This window comes from Pongo pygmaeus, chromosome 7 (genome assembly GCF_028885625.2).
Source record: "Pongo pygmaeus isolate AG05252 chromosome 7, NHGRI_mPonPyg2-v2.0_pri, whole genome shotgun sequence".
Classification (NCBI taxonomy): Eukaryota; Metazoa; Chordata; class Mammalia; order Primates; family Hominidae; genus Pongo; species Pongo pygmaeus.
The window spans coordinates 10,516,577-10,537,944 of NC_072380.2; the positions used below are offsets into that span (position 1 = coordinate 10,516,577).

Consider the following 21,368-nt stretch of genomic DNA (forward strand, 5'->3'; position numbering starts at 1 on the left):
CCAGACTTTGTTGTCATGGAAATCGTGCCCCCGGCCTCCTTCCTAGGCCCAGACCTCTAGGCCCCCACCTGCCCTGATAGGTCTGCCTGGATCCCGAACCTGCCTCACCCTGCTCGAGTTTGTCACTTTGCTGCTCTTGCCTCATCTCTGACCTTTGCCCTCTGGCAAATCGCCCTGGAATGGGATGGTTCTTAGAACCAGCACTCAGGACCCACCAACCTGCACTGCTACAGGCATATGAAGAGTCCACCATGAAGCATAATATACATTTGGAGAAAAACTTCACTCATCAAGAAATAACACTGCATAACCACTACACAAAAATCTGACACCAAAGGGAAAATACTTTCGTGAAATAGACTGACTGCCAAATGAAGAGGGTTTGTGAAAAACCACATCTATTGCATAGGACTTTTCAGTTCATAAGCTGCATAATATCAGATCATCACACTGGCAAAGCAGGGCCTGTAAGGCTGCTGGGATGCGATCTTGAAATTGCTTCATTATTGAATACAATGATATTTGCCAACATGGAATATTTCGCTTGTGTATGCATTCAAATAAAATTTCCAACCACCATTGTTTATAGCCCAAATATATTAATATCTCCACATCACAAATTCCAAAGAGAACAAATGAAATATTTAAATGAGCAAGCTTTGTGGACCTAGTGAATACTGCATTTTACCTTTATGTTCTTCTTTATCACCACATACATTTTTTTAAAAAAAATCAAACCTGATAACGTCAAAAGACGAGAAAGGCTAAACTCAGAGAAATAAAGAAACTATAAATCAGGAAAACTTTGGAGCTGCTGGAAAGACACTTTAATTTTGTAGACAAAAGACTGCATTAAGGAGGAATAATGCAATAATCAAAGGTGAACGGATCGCTATTGTCTGGCGTCTTCCTCTGTGGGAATTTTCCCACCCCTGACAGCTGTAAGGGGGGCAAAGGCGCCGAATGTGGCTGTGCCTTTATTCTCTCACCCTTTTTCTCCCCAGCCCCTCCTCTCCTCCGTCAATAAATGTCTGCAATCATATTCTTGAGCTCCTGTGTGATTTCAAGGTTCATCTCTTCCATGCAGCTCAAACACTAATTATCCCAGCTGTAATTAGTAAGATAATTAAATACTGGCTCACTCATCACTCTACCTTGGGTCGGGTCGTGATTCTCCCAGAAGACCTTGAGCAGTTCCTCAAAACTGATGTGTTCTGGCTGGTACACCACTCGGACGACTTCTGCATGGCCAGTTTTTTCTTGGAAGAAACAAAACGTACAACTGAAATTTACTGACAACATCAATTTATTGCAAGTTTTTTGTTCACAAAAAAACAACAGACAAAAGCTGAAACTCTACCCTCTGAAGGAAGAATGGAAGCATGATTAGACTTTAGCTAACAGTCTCTCTCAAGGCTCTGTTACTGGTTCTTTTTCCATAAAAGCATACAGTTCTCTTCTAGTGAGCTTGCTGCGATGACTTCTACATTGTGCTCTAATAAATTGTTTTAGGTTCATGAAAAAACAAACGTGGGTTTTCAGGTTTCTAAGCTCACTCAGGAAACCTTATGGATCCACCCTGACATAGCGCTCAAGAATTGAAACTCTGCAAAGGGAAAGAGCCAATTTATTTTTATCATCACTCCATGCTATACGTAGTGAGCTCAGCTGCACCACAGTGAGATGGTGCCAGGGAGAGAAACCTGTAAAAAACACGCTGATCACTCGTTCACATGAGATCAGTGAGTTAAGGAGGGACATACTTGCTGTGCTGTTAACACTGGGACAAGGGTCAGATTTAAATACCCAGCAGGGTGGTAAGTGTTTTCTCAGCCTAATTCGTCTCTGTGGTAAACAATGATGGTGGCATATGTCTCTTTGCAGGATCCTCTGTAAGTAGGCCTGTTCTCAATGGTGGTCCTGGAGGTTTGGTGGATCGGGGTGGGTATTTGCAGTACTGCTTGTACCTGTGAAATTCATGTCCTTCTTTATTTTATAGTCTTAGAGCATGGCAAATAAGAGATCCCTCCCATACTAAGATCACTTGGCTATATAAATTTTTTATCTATCTGTTTTCAGTCACCTTATGTGTAGTAAAGAATTTGGCGAGCTGAGCACGGTAGTTCACTGTAATCTTAGAACTTTGGGAGGCCGAGGAGAGTGCATCACCTGAGGTCAGGAGTTCGAGACTAGCCTGGCCAATCTGGTGAATCCATCTCTACTAAACAAAAAATTAGCTGGGTGTGGTGGCGGATGCCTGTAATCCCAGCTACTCGGGAGGCTGAGGCACAAGAATTGCTTGAACCCGGGAGGAGGTGGTTGCAGTGAGCCACAAGCACGGCACTGCACTCCAGCCTGGGGAACAAGAGCAAAACTCTGTCTCAAAAAAAAAAAAAAAAAAAAAAAAAAAAAAAAGAAAGAAAAGAACTTGGCTTTGCCCAAAGAGAGGTCTGGACTTTTGTCCTCAGCTTCTGGAAGATAATGTGTGTCACATTCAATGCTGGGCACACTAGGTCTCAGGATGGAACCAGCTACATCCAATTGTCCTAGGGTAAGAGTTGGCCATGCTACAAAGACCAACCATGTGAATTCGGACAGGGGCTTTGGATCATATGGTATCAGAACACCTGGAGACTGAGTTCAATCATGTGGGCAATCAATCAATCAATCAATCACTCGTATGCAATGGAGCAACAATAAAAACTCTGGACATTGAAACTCGGGCAAGCTCCTCTGATTGGCAGTATTCTGCATATTGTTATACATAGACACCAGAAGGTCAGCACATCGTGACTCCAGGAGAGAAGAGAACAGAAGCATTTGGAGCCCTCCCAGCCTCCACCTGATGCCTTTCTTTAGCTAACTGTGAGCTGCATCCTCTCCCTGTAAGACAGTGTAACCATGAGTATAACAGCATTCAGTGAGTTCTGCAAGTCCTTCTAGCAAATTATCAAACATGTGGGTGGTTTTGGGAATCCCCTGAAATGGCACCTTAATCTGCAAAAGTGTCTTCCAATATACTGGTCATCTCACTTTAATTCTCACAACTGTCCAATGGTGCAGGTAGGGAAAGTAGAAATCCTCATTTTACAAACTGAAAAACTATGACACAAATAAGTTAGATTTGCCCAAGGTCACACAGCTAGTGAATTTCTGGGCCATAACCTGAAAAACAAAAACATTACCTTCTGACTTCTGGTCCAGGGCTCTAACCAATACATCAAAGGAAAGAGTGCAAGGTGAACATTTGGAACATGAATCCAGAAAAGAAAAGAAATCTATTCATTATCTTTAATTTGATCTTTTTGTTAATATTTAAATTTCCTCTGATGGTAGAAACAGTATTTGCAGATAACACTGAAGCTTAGAAAATGTGAGGAAGTATAAAAAAGAAAATACAGGCCAGGCACAGTAGCTCAAGCCTGTAATCCCAGCACTTTGGGAAGCCAAGGCAAGTGGATCACTTGAGGTCAGGAGTTCAAGACCAGCCTGGCCAACATGGTGTAACCCCATCTCCACTAAAAATACAAAAATTAGCCAGGCGTGGTGGTGGGTGTCTGTAATCCCAGCTACTCGGGAGGCTGAGGCAGGAGAATCGCTTGAACCTGAGAGGTGGAGGTTGCAGTGAGCCGAGATCGCACCACTGCACTCCAGCCTCGGCAACAGGGTGAGACTCCATCTCAAAAAAAGAAAAAGGAAAATACAAATCACCTATACTCCTGCCACATAAGCACTATCAATAAATTTTATGAATCTCTTCCTGGATGCCTACCAGATGTGTGCACGCACACGCACACATACACACACACACACACACAAAATTTCTTCCACTGCATTCATTACAGCATGCTTTTCTCTCTTACCAGTATATTGGGAATATTTCCCCATGTCACTAAAACTTTTAGAAAACACCATTTATAATGAATACATAACTCCCCATCAGATGGTTGTCCAACTACTTATTCAATCATTCCTTGTCATTGGGCAATTAGACTGAAATATATTTTTATCCATAAATGTAAATATTTTTCCATGCTTCTAAAGCTGCCTCAAGCCTTAGTTATATAAATGGAATTTCTAAATCAATGTTTCTAAACATTTTTAAATTTCTTGATGCCTAGTTCCAAACTGCTTTTCAGTAAAGTTGACCCAGTTTTCTCTTTCCATTGGCAGCATTCTTGAGGGCCAGTCTTAGTCACCATTACAACATTTTTAATCCTTAGCAATTCATAGCTGGAAGATAGTATTCTATTGTTTTATTTAGGATGAATTTATATTATTAGTGAAGTAAAACATAAATTTCATGGTTATTAGCAATTTTAATTTCTTCTTTGTTCTAATTGGCATGTCCTTTTATACTGGGTTATTAATTATTATATTAATATTTTATTATTAATTGGCTAGTCCATATAATTTTAATTCAAATACTATAGTCATTCAAGTTAGCATCTAAACAGATTTTATGCTAAAAGATATGAAAAGAACGACAGTGGAAAGTTTGGGGAAAAGATACAGGAAGTATAATAATGTGATTGTAAAACCACTTTTGCTCTAGTTGAACATATTATTTTGTAATTTGAAATGTTTAAATAAGTGATTCAACTATATAAGCATTAAAAACCTCTGAATATTAAAAATGGTAATATGTTATCAACATGACAGATATATTTGGCATGAAAAACATTGAAACCACACTAAAATATAAGCAAAAGACGTAAACAGGCTATTTCTTCTCAATTTACATGTATTTCTTCCTATGTGAAGAAATACATGTAAATTGAGACATGCAAGATGCCAACATTTTTAGTGATCAAAATAAAAGTAAATAAATGCATATTCAAACACTAACATATTATCTCTTATCACATTTAATAAAATTGCTTAGAAGCATCTTAGTGCTGTTGAGGATACAATGAAATGGTGCCCTTACTTGGCTAGTGACAGGGTAAAATCACTAAATCTGTTCTGAAACCCCATGGGTGTATGCAGCAAGAGCCACAAAGATGCTCATTTACCTTGATTAAGTGATCCAGGAAATCCATCTCAAAGGTGTAACTTCAAATAATAGAAAAGATATATACATGCACAAAAAATTCACTCTGTCATTATTACAATGGTAGAATACTATAAGAAATACACAAGCCAAACAAAGGGAAACAAATATGGTATACTCATAAGGTGAAGTTTCATAGAACCATTAAAATACCACATATTTTACTATCCTACACATGGTGAAAGCTGTTACTTTATTATTTAGTGAACAACAATGATATGGTAGCCACTTATCTACTTGATGCTATTTAATGCTCATAATTTTTTCCTATTTTGATAAAATGAACATAACATAAAATTTACCATCACATTAAGTACATTCACAATGTTTTGCAATCATCACTAATCATCCAGCTCCAGAACTCTTTTCATCTCGCAAAACTGATATTCTGTACCCATTAAATACCAACTTCCCATTCTCCCTCCCGCTGGACCCTGGCAACCCCCTTTCTACTTTCTTGTCTCTATGGATTTGACTTCTTCAGGGTCTTCCTAAAAGTGGAATCCAGTATTTGTCTTTTTGTGACTGTCTTATTTAACTTGGCATGATGTCCTCAAGGTTCATCCATGTTGTTGCATGTGTCTGAATTATCTTCCCTTTTAGGGCTGAATAATATTCCATTGGGTGTATTTTGTTTGTTTATCCATTCATCCATCAATGAACATGTGGGTTGCCTCTACCTTTTTGCCACTGCAAACAATGCTGCTGTGAACACAGACATACAAACATTGCTCACAATGATTTTGCAAGAGAGATATGGTCCCCATTAAACAGATGAGGAAATCAAGGTCTCCCTACGAGTTTTTTCACACAACAGTGAGGAGGTAGGAGGATTCAGTCATAAGCGAACCAGGTTTCAACCGGAGATGAAGCTCAACCTCCTACTATGACCTGAGCTTCTGAATGGAGAAATTTGAAGCCATGAAGTGACAACAAATGTCACACAGGCTGTGGCCCAGATGAGAAATCACAGCTGTGTGGTAACTGACACGAGGCTGTCAAGAATATTTTATGGGATTAGGCTCTTCTTTCATGACAGCAATATGGGGCCAGGAAAGATTTCCACTCACCAGCAAACACTTTCAGACATAATCTGCCACTGACATTATTTGTGGAGAGGTTTAAAGAAGCTTGGTTGTTTAAAAGAAACTACTACCATTCAAATTCAAGATTCATTTGCCTTGACAAACAGCACAGTGATGCCCTTGCCAAACTCACCTTTAAGTTTCTTTACTTTATTTCTCCAAAGTAAAAGAACCTGTGTAAAAATACACAGTGCAAATGATCAAAAGGATTAAGGGACTCAGAATCACTTACAGAAATGCCCACACTTTACAGGAACCAGCCAACGTGCTAGGCTAATTTCATTCCAGAGACCAATCTGCAAATACTTTCTTGTGCTTCCAGAGATAAAAGGCCAGATCTTAAAAATACTTCAAGCCGTGTCTTCACATAACATCGCGCAAATAGCATGATAGATGTGACGTGCAAACATGCTTGTTAACAATTCACAGCAGCATTACAGGGGCTTTAACATTGTTGTTCAAAAATACCTTGAAAGAAAAAATGAAAAGGATGATGTCCTCTCTAAGCATCTCCTTCCACTGCCTTACCCCACAGCCCCAGAGGAAGATGAACAAATGCAGAGGGGTTGATTAAAGACAGCCATTCCTTGGATTAGACGAAGCATCCAATCCAAGAAGAGACATACGGGCATGACCTGGGGCCAGGAAGGGCATGACCTGGAGCCAGGAAAATCAGGCATTCTGGGGTCATCTAGCTACATGGAAGCTAGGTCATCCATGGAACCAGGTGCCTTTAAAGAGAACCCCGAGATAAGTCAACCAATGTTTACAGTCCTCCCACACAGCTTCCTATCCATGGAGAAAATGCCACCTTTGATTCTTCCAGGGTAGGATAATTAGATTTTGCTACTGTTGGGCTGCTGGGACAAGAACAAGAGAGCAGGGAACTGGCCCACGCAGTAGATAAGAACAGAAGAGAGAGCCGGTGAGCTGTGGTGAGATGCCAGCAGGTAGTGGTGAGGAGTCAGATTGTCAGGGTTGGCCTCCTGGCTCTGCTGCTGGGCAGCTGCATGACCTTGGCGGGGTCTGGGAGAGGAGGCAAAGAAGGTCCACACCACAGCTCCCTGGGAAATGAGCCATGCCTTTCCTCGGGACCCACACCCATGCTGGGGGGCCTTTATCTACCCAACCACTCTATGCACAGTTTCTTCACCTGCAAACTGGGTGATTAGTGCCTGGCACATGGGACGTAAGTCTCTACATCTTATATTATTCTCAGTTGTATTATCATAATTATTCTCTAATCAGCCATGATGACATGGGGAAAAATTGGAATAGAAGTCACAAGAAGCAGCTTAAACCATCATTCCAACACAGAGTTTAATACCTTTTTGACTGTGATCCCGGGTGTCCTACTTTTTTAGATGGAAATAAAATATCTCTGTGACAAAACAAAGATTAAATGAGGTCATCTGTGGGAAAGTATTTGGGAAGCATAAGGCTCTCCATACACAAACACGAGGTTTCTATTGTTATTAATCTTTTGTGTTTCCTTACAAGGATGCCGCCCCCATTAGGACTCAACTCTAGGAGAAAACAAGATTTAAGGATGCCTCCTTCTTATCAAACTGAATTTTACCTCCGTAAGTGTCTCATTCCAATTTATTCATTCATTCATTCTTCACTCATTCTAGAAGTCTCAGTTGTGTATACTACTGGCCTGGGGACTGAGCTTCCTCTGTTGGAGGCTGCAGCTCAGCCTTCATCCACACCCTAGAAAGGCCCAGATTCTCACTCTTTTGATGAAGTGGCAAAAGGGAAAAATGGCATTTCTCAAAGCGATTACCCAGTTTAGAATCAGAATTTTTCTAATTCTTTTTCTTTTTTAGTTTCTTATTAAGCCAGGTTTAATGAGCAAGTGTTTAATCCAGGCAGAAAGACACCTCCAGAAGTGGGGCTCCAGGAGCAAGAGCTGAGGCTGGAATCTTGCCTCCCTGGAGAGGCTGTTTCCCATGGCACCCTGTCAATGATTTCCTCTGACGAGAACCTTTGTCCACCAGAGTCCAGGAGACCTGGGAGAGGGCAGAGGCACCGGGGCTGAGCTGGAGGAGAGGCTCCCACTGCTGCCTGGGCTGCAGATCCAGAGTACAAGGCCACCTCTCCAGGGGATGCCAAGTGACCATAGGCTGAGACAGGCTGCCAGCATCATAGAACATGATGGCAACTCACACTGGAGGTGAGAATGACACCCCAAGTTCTCCATAGAAATGGTGGTGCTTCCCCAGCAGGGAAGCAGGTCTTATGTAGAGGAGATTTGGGAGGGAGGCCGAGCAGAGCCATCAGAACCAAGAGCAGCTTGGCCTGCATGGGGTCCCAGGTGGGGCTCATCTAGACGGACCAAGGGGGCCTCCAAGGGTGACTGGGCCAGCAGCCCAGGCCCACGTGGTCTGTGTAGATCCCCAGGTCCCTGTGTGAGAAGGAAGGAGTAAGAATGAGAGCAGAGCCTGTGCCTTCTGGAGAGGCTTGGTGGGGACAAGAAATAGGAAATGAGAGAGGCAGCACAGTGCGATGGTCCCCAGTAGGTTCCTTAAAGGTGTGTGTCCACTGCTTGAGCCTTGAAGTCAGGTGGAGCTGAGGCCATGGTGCCCAGCTGAGGAACAGGCGTCCCTGAGAACCCAATGCCCCGGAACGTATCTGAGAACGTAGCAAGACAAGCAGTCTCATTGCCCAAACACAGTAGGCAAAGAGCCAGGAAATTAGCTTAAAGGCAGTTTAGAGATGGGAGCAGCACGGATCTCTAGAGCTGTCCTGCCGCCCAGGAATGCCCGGCATGTAAGTCCTAATAAACTCATCTATCGCCAAGCTGGACTTGTCCAAGTCATTCTTTGGTCTCTCAGCAACCTCCCAGTTTCGGGGAAGGTCTTTCTATTCAATCCAGGTTTTTCTCATACCAGAAACACAGAAATGAGGCCCACAGGCAAGACCTGTGCACAAAGCACCCGCCCCCCACCCCTCCCAAGCCAGCCCTGGCCCCAGTGCTCAGGGTTCCTGGACTCTGTGCTGCTGTGGGAACAGTTTGGGGAGGACAAACAACTGGTTCCTCAGAAAACAGCACAGCTGAGTGGGTGCCCCTCCGATGTGAACTGGGCTCTGCTGTAGCCCGCAGTGCAATGACAGCCCTGTGCAAGGAAGTCGGTCACACTGTTCCCCCACGTCCCTTCCGGCCATAGACTGCCACATTGCAGTCAGCAGGATGCCTGTCTAGACAGATGGCTGGGCACCACCCAGACCAAAGGAGGATGGAGAGAAGAGCTGAAGAACTCGGCTTGGGAGCCAGAGTGCCCGAGTTGGCATCCTGGTCACTTAGCAGCTGTGTGACTTTCGCAAAGCTTCTTCCTCTATGGGCTTTAACTTCCTTACCTGCAAAATGGGGACACTGATAGCACCCACCTCAGGGGACTGTCATGACGATTAGCTCAAAACTCCACGGGAGGCATGTGAACAGTCTGGCCCAGCACAGGGAGAATAACTTGGCCAGTATCACCTTTCTTCATGGCAGCATTGCTAGTATCATTTGGCTGCTACTATGACTTGGTTCCCAATGTCCTTGATCAGGGAATCTATGTCTAAAAGTTTCCCAAAATGATTCTTTTTAAAAATTATTTATTTATGTATTTATTTAGAGATAGAGGAGTCTCACTCTCTTGCCCAGGCTGGAGTGCAGTGGTGCAATCTCGGATCACTGTAACCTCCGCCTCCCAGGTTCAAGCAATTCTGCCTCAGCCTCCTAAGTAGCTGAGATTATAGGTGCATGCCACCATGCCTGGCTGATTTTTTATTTTTAGTAGAGATGAGGTTTCACCATGTTGGCCAGGCTGGTCTCAAACTCCTGACCTCAGGTGATCCTCCCACCTCAGCCTCTTGAAGTGCTGAGATTACAGGCATGAGCCACCATGCCTGGCCCAAGATGATTCTTAATGGTAAGGAAGGGTTGTGAACCACTGGTCTAGAGCGCCACAGATCCTTGAGTAGCCAGCTCTCAGCCTGTGCTCTCCTGTGTCCCAGCACCTGCTATCCCAGTCATCAGGAGACTCACAGGAGCCCCAGAGGGCAAGGAGGAAGAGAAGGGGAAGGAAAGGGAGGGAGGAGAGGGAAGGGGAGGAAGCAGGAGGGGAGGAAGGAAACAGGAAAGGAACCCTTTACAGAGACCTGCAGTACAGCTGAGGAGGAGGTCGGGGAACCAGAGACACGTCAGACCTTTCTTCGCTGTCCAGGAGATGATTCCCTAGTAACAGTCAGCACAGTGCTATCCGCTAGCAAACAGCACTCATTAAACATCACGCATTGTTTTAAGCTCTTGATGTGTATGGACGAAGTTAATCCTCGTAAAAACCCTGAACACGTAATAGTATTATTCCCATTTTTGGAGGAGGAAACTGAGACACAGAGAAGTAGAAAAGCTCGTCCAAAATCATTCAAATATCAAGTGGGGGAGGCTGGACTGAGGCCCAGGCTAAGATGCTCAGAGATGCAGATGCCTGGAGGAGAGCACTGGTGGGCGCTAAGCAGTCACGCCTGAGCAGTCACACACACACCAGGACGTCAGATGCATATGGAGGAAGCGGTCACGGTGGATGACTTGTGGGGCAGGGAGGGCATCCAAAGCAAGAGCAGGAATCCAAATGGAAGCAGTAGCTCATCTTTGTTGTTGCAAAGCCACAAAGTGGCTCATGAGGTTACCCACGCACCTGGCCACCATGGGAGCTGCTTAGCTGGCCCACCGTAGGGATGGCGCACCCCTGCTGCAATCCTATAGGGACAGGAACCTCAGACTCTGCCTTCAGACAGCGTCCTGTGCCCTGCAAAGCGTCTAGATCCATAGACTCAGGTCAGCATTGCAGCCACCCTTGGCCATTGGGGTGAATGCTCCTATGTCCATTTTACCGAGAGGAAAGCCAAGGCTCAGAGCTCACGAGGGACTGAGACAACCCCAAGCCTAGCCAGAGGCCAACAAGCCCTCCTCCCTGCTGCTTCTCCACACCTGTCATCTCTGTCCCCTTCCCTCGGGCCTACAGGAGCCCTTGGCTGGCCACTAGGGCCCTCCATCACTGGTATGACAGCAACCTGGTTTCCCCCACCCTCCCCAAGCCAGGCTAACCCCTCACACCCACCACCAGCTCCTGCTGTCCCCAGCCTGTAGGGCTCACCCGCCAAGCCCTCTCTGCCCTCAGGGTCACCCCAGCTCCTGCTGTCCCCAGTCCGCAGTGCCCCAGGCTACCCATGGTCCAAGCCCTGCCTGCTATCAGGGTCCCCTTGAGTCTTGCTTCCTCCAGGAGGCTTCTCTGGGCTGAGGACCCCAGGAAGAGGTGCTGTGCAGGGAGAGAGTCCGGCCAGTGTGATTCTCTGGGACTGACTTTGTTAGAGCAGGGCTCCTCCACTGAGTCACCTCCCCTGGGGTCCCCCACAGGGTGGCTGTGAAGAGGACCAACGGTGGAGGGAGCAGGCAGAGTTCAGCAACGGCAGGGAGAGGAGATGCAAAAAGTGGTGTTTCCCTCCACATCCGGCCCTGCCGCCCCGTCTTATTCTATTTGGGATCAGTCCAATGCGGTGCAACCTGTGAGTGCTCAGTGCTTACAAGTGTGTGCTTAGTGACAGTGGCTCTCCTCTGAGGGCCCCAGGACTGGGCATGTGATATGACGTTAATAAAGACGTATGGGCCGGAGGAGCCCTTGTGCTGGATCTGCCCACTACTCACTTATCCTTCATCCGGATGGGCATCTGTATGGACACCAGCTCCATTCACCTGCCAATGACCAGTCCCTAGATGGAATCCCACATGCACACTGTACTCCAACCCTGTGTCCCTAACCACCGAATTCTAAGGAAACCTCACTACAAATCCTAAAGTGGATGTGGCTACTGTGCAGACAAAGGTATTAGACACAGCTAATGCAACTAGAATACTTTGCTGTATGGGCCAGCACCATTTTATTTATTAATTAATAAATACTGATCAAATGCCTGCTAAGCTCCATGCACGGTGCTGAGCATTGAGGATTCCACAGTGACTAATGTAACAATGGTGACAACAAACAACCCTTGTGCCATGGGAACTGTCTAGAGTCCGAGTCCAGGTAAGAAACTGCTCTTTAAAATAAAAAGACTCGACTTAGTTTATTTATCCTATAAGCAAGATGGAGGGGAGAGGGAGACACAGTGATTTTTTTTTCATTAAATAATAACCATTCTTCAACCTCCCTCATCCTTTCCCTGCCAACCAGACTTATCCAAACCGTTAAACCAAATCAAAGAGCACACAGAATGATCCAGGTGTTTGAAGGGAGAAAGGGGCGAGGGTGGGTGAATAATACCTCCCCTTTTCCCACACGAGATTCAAAACACTACTTTTCTCTTGCTAATTAACTACAAAGAGGTAAGATGTCAGCTCGGTTTCATCTCCAGCTCCTGCGGATAGAAAATGTGATTTCCAACAATGTACTCATTATTAAAAAAAAATCCTAATACATCAAAATTGGATGCCCTGTGGAGTTCATTATAGGATTTGAGGAGTGTCTATACTGTCATTTTATCTTGGCTTTTTTTTTCTTTTGTCTCATTCGTCACTTAAAGTGTCCGACGAGAAACATAAGCTTTAAAAAGCATCCTATTGATTGAAGAGTAGAAAAAAATACTGGTGGAGCAATTGTGAATTTTTTTTTGTTGTTGGCCCGCCATGGGGAGACACGATGGAGAATTTATGATCCTCTGGTGTATATTTTATACAGACATATCCTTCAGAGATTATGCTCTCAGAGGAGTGCCAGAAACACAGCTCAGTACTTGATCAAGAAAAGTCTTCAAGAAAGCAGTCAATGGCAACCATTAATTCTTTGTGCACTGGAGGTTTCCAACTGGTACAAAGAAAACCAGTAGGTAGAAGTAAGTAACTAGGATAGCAGTGAGCCACTCCCTAGTTTCCATATCCAACCTGCTGATTACAGAGGCTGGCCTTCGAACCCAATGCTAACCCTTTGAGCTGGATTTTCCACAATAAGGGTACAAAAGGACCTGTGCCCATTTTCTAGACTGGCACCAAACTCCCACTCTGCTGTGAAACAGGCAGGGATGATAAGATATGGGCAAAACCAATCTGTCAAGCAGGGCCCATGGTATCCTTGCAGCCAAGAGAACCAATGCAGTTTATTAAATGGCCTTTTAATATTAACAAGGGTATTGCGCACTGAGAAACTATGATTCCTTGATGCTACTGAATTATACCACCAAGTTTAAAAAGAGGTCTACGTGTGCCTTGTTGTCAGTGGGCTACACAAGAAGAGTGGTTCACAATTTAACGCCTTAGAATTCCTTGTGGAACTCTGAAACACACTCTCACGCCTCCCCCTCCACCCCACCAATGGAATTCCGATACAGAAGAGCTGGGGGCAGGCCTGGCATATGCATTCTCACAAAGCCCCATGGGTGCTTCTGATGCAAAGCTGGGAAAGGAACCACGAACTTGGGCATTTGATGTATGTGGCTAAACCACAAAGGAGGAAATGGACAGAAGATTTTTTTTTTTTTTAACAAAGTCTCAGAATTGTAAGGGACCTGAAAGGTCATCTAGCCAAATGGCATACTATATATAGTTTAGCCCACTCCGACCTCCAGATGACCATTTCAAGACAGGGCACTCTCTACTTCTCAAAGCGGTTCATGCCACTATTGGGATGTCCTAATTGCTAGAAATCCATGCCTTTATTAAGTCAACTTCTGCCTCCTCCTACTCACAGTCCAGGCAGTGCTTCTTGGGACCTGCTCACTCCTCCACGGTGGCTTTTAAGAAGGCTGAAGGCATTTACTACGGGCAAGTAAATGGCACTGACTTTGGAGTCTGAAGAACTACACTGAGTTCTTCTACATTTGAGGGCATAATCTGCTAGAGAGGCCACTTAACTTCTCTTAGCCACAAGCTGCTCATCTATAAAATGGGCATACTAATATCTGTCCCATCAATCTTAGAAGATGGTTAAGAACAATAACAGACATAAAGGGGAAAGCACAAAGCACTTTAGGAACTTACCAGTGGTAATCAAATCTTACAACTCCATATACTAATAATGATCTACCATGGCATCGCAGAACTTCACTATGAGATGTCAGAAGATTTCAAATGTTTAGGATCTATGTTAGTACAAACAGAACAACATGGACTGCTCTCCAAGCAAAGATAGGTTTCTCTGGGTAAGCTGTCAAGGGTAGGTTTTCCTAAAAGTGTCTGTGTTCCACCTCAGAGTTAAAAGACAACTAGAGAGGCCCTACGAGCATGATAATAGAAGGGGTCTTTGAAATCAAGTCCAATATTTTTTCATATTCTTCAAAAACTATTCTAAACTCTCCATGGGATGGATGAGAAAGGCACTCCATACCATTTGATAGCACAACAGGGTGACTATAGTCAATAATTTAACTGTACATTTCAAAATAACTATAAGAAAATAAATGGATTGTCTGTAACACAAAGGATAAATGCTCGAGGGGATGCAGACCCCATTCTCCATGATGTGATTCCTACACACTGCATCCTGTATCAAAACAGCTCATGTACCCCATAAATATATATACCCACTATCTTGATATATAAGATAATACGCCTATCATCTCATATACCCCATAAATGTACCTACTATGTACACATAAAAATTAAAAAGAAGGCTGGGTGCAGTGGCTCACGCCTGTAATCCCAGCACTCTGGGAGACCGAGGTGGACAGATTATGAGGTCAAGAGATCAAGACCATCCTGGCCAACACGGTGAAATCCCGTCTCTACTAAAAATACAAAAATTAGCCAGGCGTGGTGGTGGGCACCTGTAAACCCAGCTACTCCAGAGACTGAGGCAGGAGAATGGCTTGAACCTGGGAGGCAGAGGTTGCAGTGAGCCGAGATCGTGCCACTGCACTCCAGCCTGGCAACAGAGCGAGACTCCATCTCAAAAAAATAAGATAAAGTAAAATAATTCAAAAATAAAAAAGGAAAAAAAAAAGAAATGGCACTCCTACTGAAGCTCACCACTTCAAACACCGTGGCTGCTTGCACAGTTTTTGCCAGAGAGCTACTTCACATCATCCAAAGAAAATGAAAATTGCCTATTTATTTTGCACATTAGCCACATTACAGTTGCTTTTTAAGTGTATATGGTAGTAACATTCTCCCAACTTGGATAGTACATTATTTACAAATACCTCACATAGGAATGATGTGGCAGGATCGCTCAGGAAGCATGGCTCTAACTAAACTATTAATAATAAATGTAAGTATATTTTTAGTCTAAATATTTTTTAAAAAAATGGAACTAAGAACCAAGCCTTCACATTTGTTTATCACTTAGACCCACACTGAAATACTGTTGGTGGTCTGAGGAAAGTCTTGGCCTTGCCTCCTAGACAGTGCCAAAAGCATCAGTTATTTCATACCACACCACCCACCCCCAAAAAAAATCCATCCAACAGCTTTATCTTAAAAGCATGCCAACAAGACAAGCAACTGAGGCTTAATAACTTTATAAGCGACTATGTAAATATCAAATAGAAACTCTTCAGAATATCTGCACAGCACCAAACCACCTGATTCTATAAATTGAGTCACATAGTCTACTTCAGGATTTCTCAGTAAGGGTGGTGTCACTTCAAGAGAGCAAAAATCGGTTCTTGGGGGACAAAAACATCTTACATATGAAAATGGCTATGGCTTCTAAAGGGCCACAGTAACTAGTGGTATATAGTATATCTGTGGTATTAAATTTAACGGAAGGGGATTGGGGGAAACAAGAGAGAAATGTCTAAAAAGGCCGCTTAGGGTGACTATAATTTTTTTAAAGCCTGAAAAACAGTAGTGTGATTCAATCAAATATCAGTACAATCAAAATGGTGACCAAACCAACTATAACTCCAGCCTCATTTTCACTTTTGTAGGGGGCTCGTAATACAACATCACAACCACAGGAGGGATTCATTCACTAAGTATTTACTAAACCCTAGCATGAGCTCTGAGCACTCTCTGGGATGCAGCCAAAACAGGATTAAGACAGGTCCTGACCTCAAAGAGCTCACAGTCTAGGAGGGCAGAGAAACAAGCAAATGGCAACTCCAGGATGAAGCAATTACTGCTGGAGAAGGGTAGCCTCAGAGTTCAGCGACCCAGCTTGAGAACGCAGGGACGACTTTACAAAGGAAAGGGTGATTCTAGTGCTCTACCATGATCCCCTTGACCCCTGGGTCTCCCTTATTCTTGGCAACTTCACACCTGTAGGATATCCAGGTCTGAAACAAAAATGGAGAGCATTCAGCTAGACTACGTGCCTTTGCCTGTCGTTATTGTAACTTATGAGGGAAACAAAGCCCTAAGCAAAAATTCACCAGACCAAGACACTAATAGTAAGTCCAACGCATGAGAATGGCGTGTGTCTCAAAGGGGTTCTGTCAGTAACAAACACCAGAGGCCCCAATTCTGGACTTCAGGTAGCTTGTTCTGTATTATTCCGAACTCTGCACTGGACTTTTCCTGACTTGAGATTCCTGATTACTCTGTAAGCGTGGGATGATGATGATATCTTAGATTGGTGTAACACTTTTGTAGCTCATAAAATGCTTTCACATGCATTAATTGCCATTAAATCTTCATGGGAACTCCATGTCTTATGTCTGTTTTACATTTCAAAGACGAGAAAACTAAGCCTCAATGAGGCCAAATTATTTGCTTAATTCAGGTCATTCAGGGCCCAGTAGGTTTGATTCCATAATTTCATGCTTTCTCCCCATAAACACTGGAGCTAATGGTAACTACTAAATTATCGCTACCAATGGCTTCATATAGATGCAGATTCGGCTGTAATTTGAATGATATTGGGACTCTTTTAGCCTTGACTAGTAGATCTCTGATGATGGTCAGTAATTAATGTAGGAGCCTCAAGACATGCCCTGAGGAACACACCAAATGTTTCAACAATGAAGTGCTGGGAAACTGTGCCAAAGGCATTGGCACTGTAGCCAGAATATTTGATTTGGATGAATCGCTTAACCTCTCTGAGTCTCAACTTCCTTGTCAGCACAGCAGTTATAATAAAAATGCCAAAAAGGTATGCTATAAAGATTACATTATACACGTGTGCACACACATGTGCACACACACAGGCTTTAACTATAAAGTGTGCTGATACTTAGTTTCTCTACTCATTCTCTGTGTCCCAGCCTGACAAGGCAGGAATTCAATACATGTGAGCCTTCAATCTTGGCTTGAAGCCAATGATAGGAGAAATCCAAAGACATGTGATACACTGAGCCTGCTCTTGGGGAACTCACCCCAACACTGAAAACACAGGATAGAAAGTGTTAGGTGCCATGGGAGGGGCACAGACAAGTGCTTTGGTTTAATGGAGACAGTATATCTAACTGGATGTTTGTATTAGTCTGTTTTCATGCTGCTGGTAAAGACATACCCAAGATTGGGCAATTTACAAAATAAAGAGGTTTAATCCTACTTACAGTTCCACATGGCTGGGGAAGCCTCACAATCACAGTGGAAGGCAAGGAGGAGCAAGTCACATCTTACATGGATGGCAGCAAGCAAAGAGAGGAGTGCTTGTGCAGGGAAACTCCCCTTTTTATAACCATCAGATCTCATGAGACTGATTCACTATCATGAGAACAGCACCAGAAAGACCTGCCCCCATGATTCAATTACCTCCCACCGGGTCCCTCCCACAACACATGGGAATTCAAGATGAGATCTGGGTGGGGACACAGCCAAACCATATCAACATTGAAAAACGGGAACTACTTAGTCACACACAGGTAGAGGTAAGAGTGTTTCAGGTGTTGAAAATGACGAGCACCATAACACAGGAAAAAGACCTTAGAATGGATAGGATGGCTTAGATTAACTGAGCCACACCATTCCTGCTGGCAGACATGGTGCCCAGTGCCCACAGTATCAGAACCCCGCAGCTCCCTCTGACATGCCTGCACCATGAAGCTCCCTCCAGCTGAGGGGTACCCTTACCCAATTAGTTGTGACTGTTCCCAAACTGGTTTAGGCCAATTGCACTTTATCTTCTAATTAGAAATTTTAATTAAATGTCACACATACAGAAATAAAAGCAGAAAAAGAAATATAGCTTTGTTTCTATTAAAATTAATTTTTAATTTTGTTTTAAAAAAAGAATAAAACTGTCATTTAAGATAACATAGATAAGCTTAGAGGACATTTTATGAAGTGAAACAATCCAGGCACAGGAAGATAAATACCGCATCTTCTCTCTCGTACGTGGAAGCTAAAAAAGTTAATCTTATAAAAGTAGAGAGTAGAGTGGTTACCAGAGGCTGGGAAGGAGTGGGGGAGGGGGGGGAAGGGGATATAGGGAGAGACTGGTTAACAGGTACAAAATACAGTGAGATGGGAGGAATAAGTTCTAGTATTCCAGAACCCTACAGACTGACTATAATTAACAATCATTTCTTGTATATTTTCAGACAGCTAGAAGAGCAGCTTTTGAAGGTTCCCAACACAAAGAAATGATAAATGTTTGAGGTGATGGATATGCTAATTACTCTGATTTGATCATTACACATTGTATACATGTATGGAAACATCACCCTGTACTCCATAAATATGTACCATTTTTATGTGTCAACTGAAAATAACAAAACCAAAAAATAAAAAATAAGTGAAATGCTTTAGAAAGCTCAATAAAAGAAAGTTGTTAAAAATACTGTCAAATTAAATGCAGGCAAGACTACTCCATAAGATTGGGAAGGGTGGTTGTTAAGGGCTTGGAGAAGGGGGGATGCAGAATTGGTGTTGAATGGTCACAGAGGTTTGGTTTTACAAGATGAAGAGAGCTCTAGGAGTGGATGGTGGTGATGACTGCACAACGAAGTGAATGGGTTCCATACTACTGAACAATACACTTAAAAATGGCTAAGTTAGTAATTTTTATGTTATGCGTATTTTTCCAGCTTTTTTTTTTTTAAAGAAAAAAAGATTGGGGAGGAAGTCATGAAAATCTAGATAAATTCTTTGTTCAAGTTGCTACACGAATGTCTTTAAATTCTCACTAGATTTTGAAGATGCAAAACTAGAGATCATTTGATAATAATAGTGGCAAACAGTGTTTGTTCTGGATGAGGCACAACCATAAGTGGTTTACATATACTAACTCAACTAATTCTGCCATCAAGCCAATAAGAGCTATTTTCATTATATCCATTTTACAGATGAGGACAATTAGGCACAGAGAGGTTACATGGCACAGCCACCATCACACCACCACTGAGGGGCAGAGTCAGAACCCAGACCTCCATAATGTAGCTCCAGAATCTTCACTCCTACCTCCACACTGTGCTAAAGAAGGAAGAGGAGGAGCCACTCCAAGTAGGGAGGGGACTCTAGGTCAAAGGAGAGACACTAGACATGAATCCAATGTTTGGCACAATAATGTACATTTATTTTTTTTTAAAGGTTTCTGTAAAGCTTTTCAAAAAATGATTCATTCTATGCCGTGCCTGTTGGCTCATGCCTGTAAACCCAGCACTTTGGGAGGCCAAGGCAGGTGGTTCACTTGAGGTCAGGAGTTCGAGACCAGCCTGGCTAACATGGGGAAACCCAGTCTCTACTAAAAATACAAAAAAATTAGCTGGGTGTGGTGGCAGGCGCCTATAGTCCCAGCTATTCGGGAGGCTGAGGCAAGAGAATTGCTTGAACCTGGGAGGTGGAGGTTGCAGTGAGCCGAGATTGCACCATTGCACTCCATCCTGGGCAACAAGAGTGAAACTGTCTCAAAAAAAAAAAAAAAAAAGTAATAATAACAATGATTCATTCTCTCTTCAGTCAGTTTTCCTAATTAACCAATTATCACTCAAGCAGAAAAGCAGTGGCAGGAATGTAAACTAGTACAACCACTATGGAAAACAGTGTGGAGATTCCTTAAAAAACTAAAAGTAGAACTACCATTTGATCCATCAATCCCACTACTGGCTATCTACCCAGAGGAAAATAAGTCATAATACAAAAAAGATACTTGCACATGCATGTTTATAGCAGCACAATTCACAATTGCAAAATGTAGAACCAATCCAAATGCCCATCAATCAATGAGTAAAGAAACTGTAATATATATATGTGTGTGTGTATGTATGTATATATATATATGAGATAGAATACTACTCAGCCATAAAAAGGAATGAATTAATGGCATTCACAGCAACCTGGATAAGACTGGAGACTATTATTCTAAGTGAAGTAACTCAGGAATGGAAAAACAAACATTGTATGTTCTCACTCATAAGTGGGAGCTAAGCTATAAGGATGCAAAGGCATAAGAATGACAAAATGGACTTTAGGGACTCAGGTGGAAAGAGTAGGAAGCGGGTAAGAGATAAAAGACTATAAATTGGGTTCAGTGTATAGTGCTTGGGTGATGGGTGCAACAAAATCTCACAAATCACTACTAAAGAATGCACTCATGTAAGCAAATACTACCTGTTCCCCCAAAACTTATGGAAATGAAAAATTTCTAAAAAAAGAAAAGCAGTAGATAGGACATTTCTTCTATAGTTCACCCTAACTGGACAACACGAAGCAGCTTTAGTTGCTGGACAGGAACACAATACTCCTAATAAATATGAAGAGGGTTCTGAAGGCAGCTAAAAATGATGTGCAATTTTTATATGACAAAATGTCAGGATCCACTGTGTGATACTGAAATCTAAGAGAACGTCTGAATGCATCTTGCATGGTTTATTGGAATGGTAACTTCTGCAACAAATCTTTCCTCAGCAAAGAGAAGGGTGAGTGTGTGTGTGTGTGTGTGTGTGTGTAATGTGAATATATGCAATATGATGTGTCTGCACCTATCATCTGAACTGGCTGGGCTTTTAGGAAAGTCTTTTGGAGCAGGTTTAAGGAAACTCTTGAAGTTAAGAATGGAATTTTCATCTCTTTCATCTTCAAAAGCAGTCTGCAACACTATGCATTTTCTAAGGGTTAGGACTGGTCTCTAAATTTGGGGGGTTTTTGTGGAGGGAGGTTGAAGGAGGCTAATCACATACAAATCTTTTCCTCAACACAGTATATAGAGAAGAGCTGATGAAGCAACCTGCTTTTCGATGTTTTTGATGGAGAATTCTGAATTCCAGGATCAACAGTACAGATTTGGTGGCAAGAAGGTATATTGATAAGAGTGGAAGGTATATTTTCAAGATTACTTAGCAGCCCGGTGTGGGACACTTGGTAGTGA

At 43.1% G+C, this 21,368-nt stretch overlaps 1 protein-coding gene across 6 annotated transcripts in view; it reads right to left on the minus strand.

Moving 5' to 3' along the window:
- MSRA (methionine sulfoxide reductase A) overlaps positions 1-21,368 on the minus strand; it is a 384,503-nt gene that overhangs the window by 127,326 nt on the left and 235,809 nt on the right. For all 6 annotated transcript variants that reach the window (XM_054499909.2, XM_054499910.2, XM_063668509.1 and 3 more), the window contains one exon: positions 1,155-1,259. In XM_054499909.2, coding sequence (XP_054355884.2) covers positions 1,155-1,259 — 105 coding nt within the window. The remainder of the gene's footprint in view (positions 1-1,154; positions 1,260-21,368) is intronic.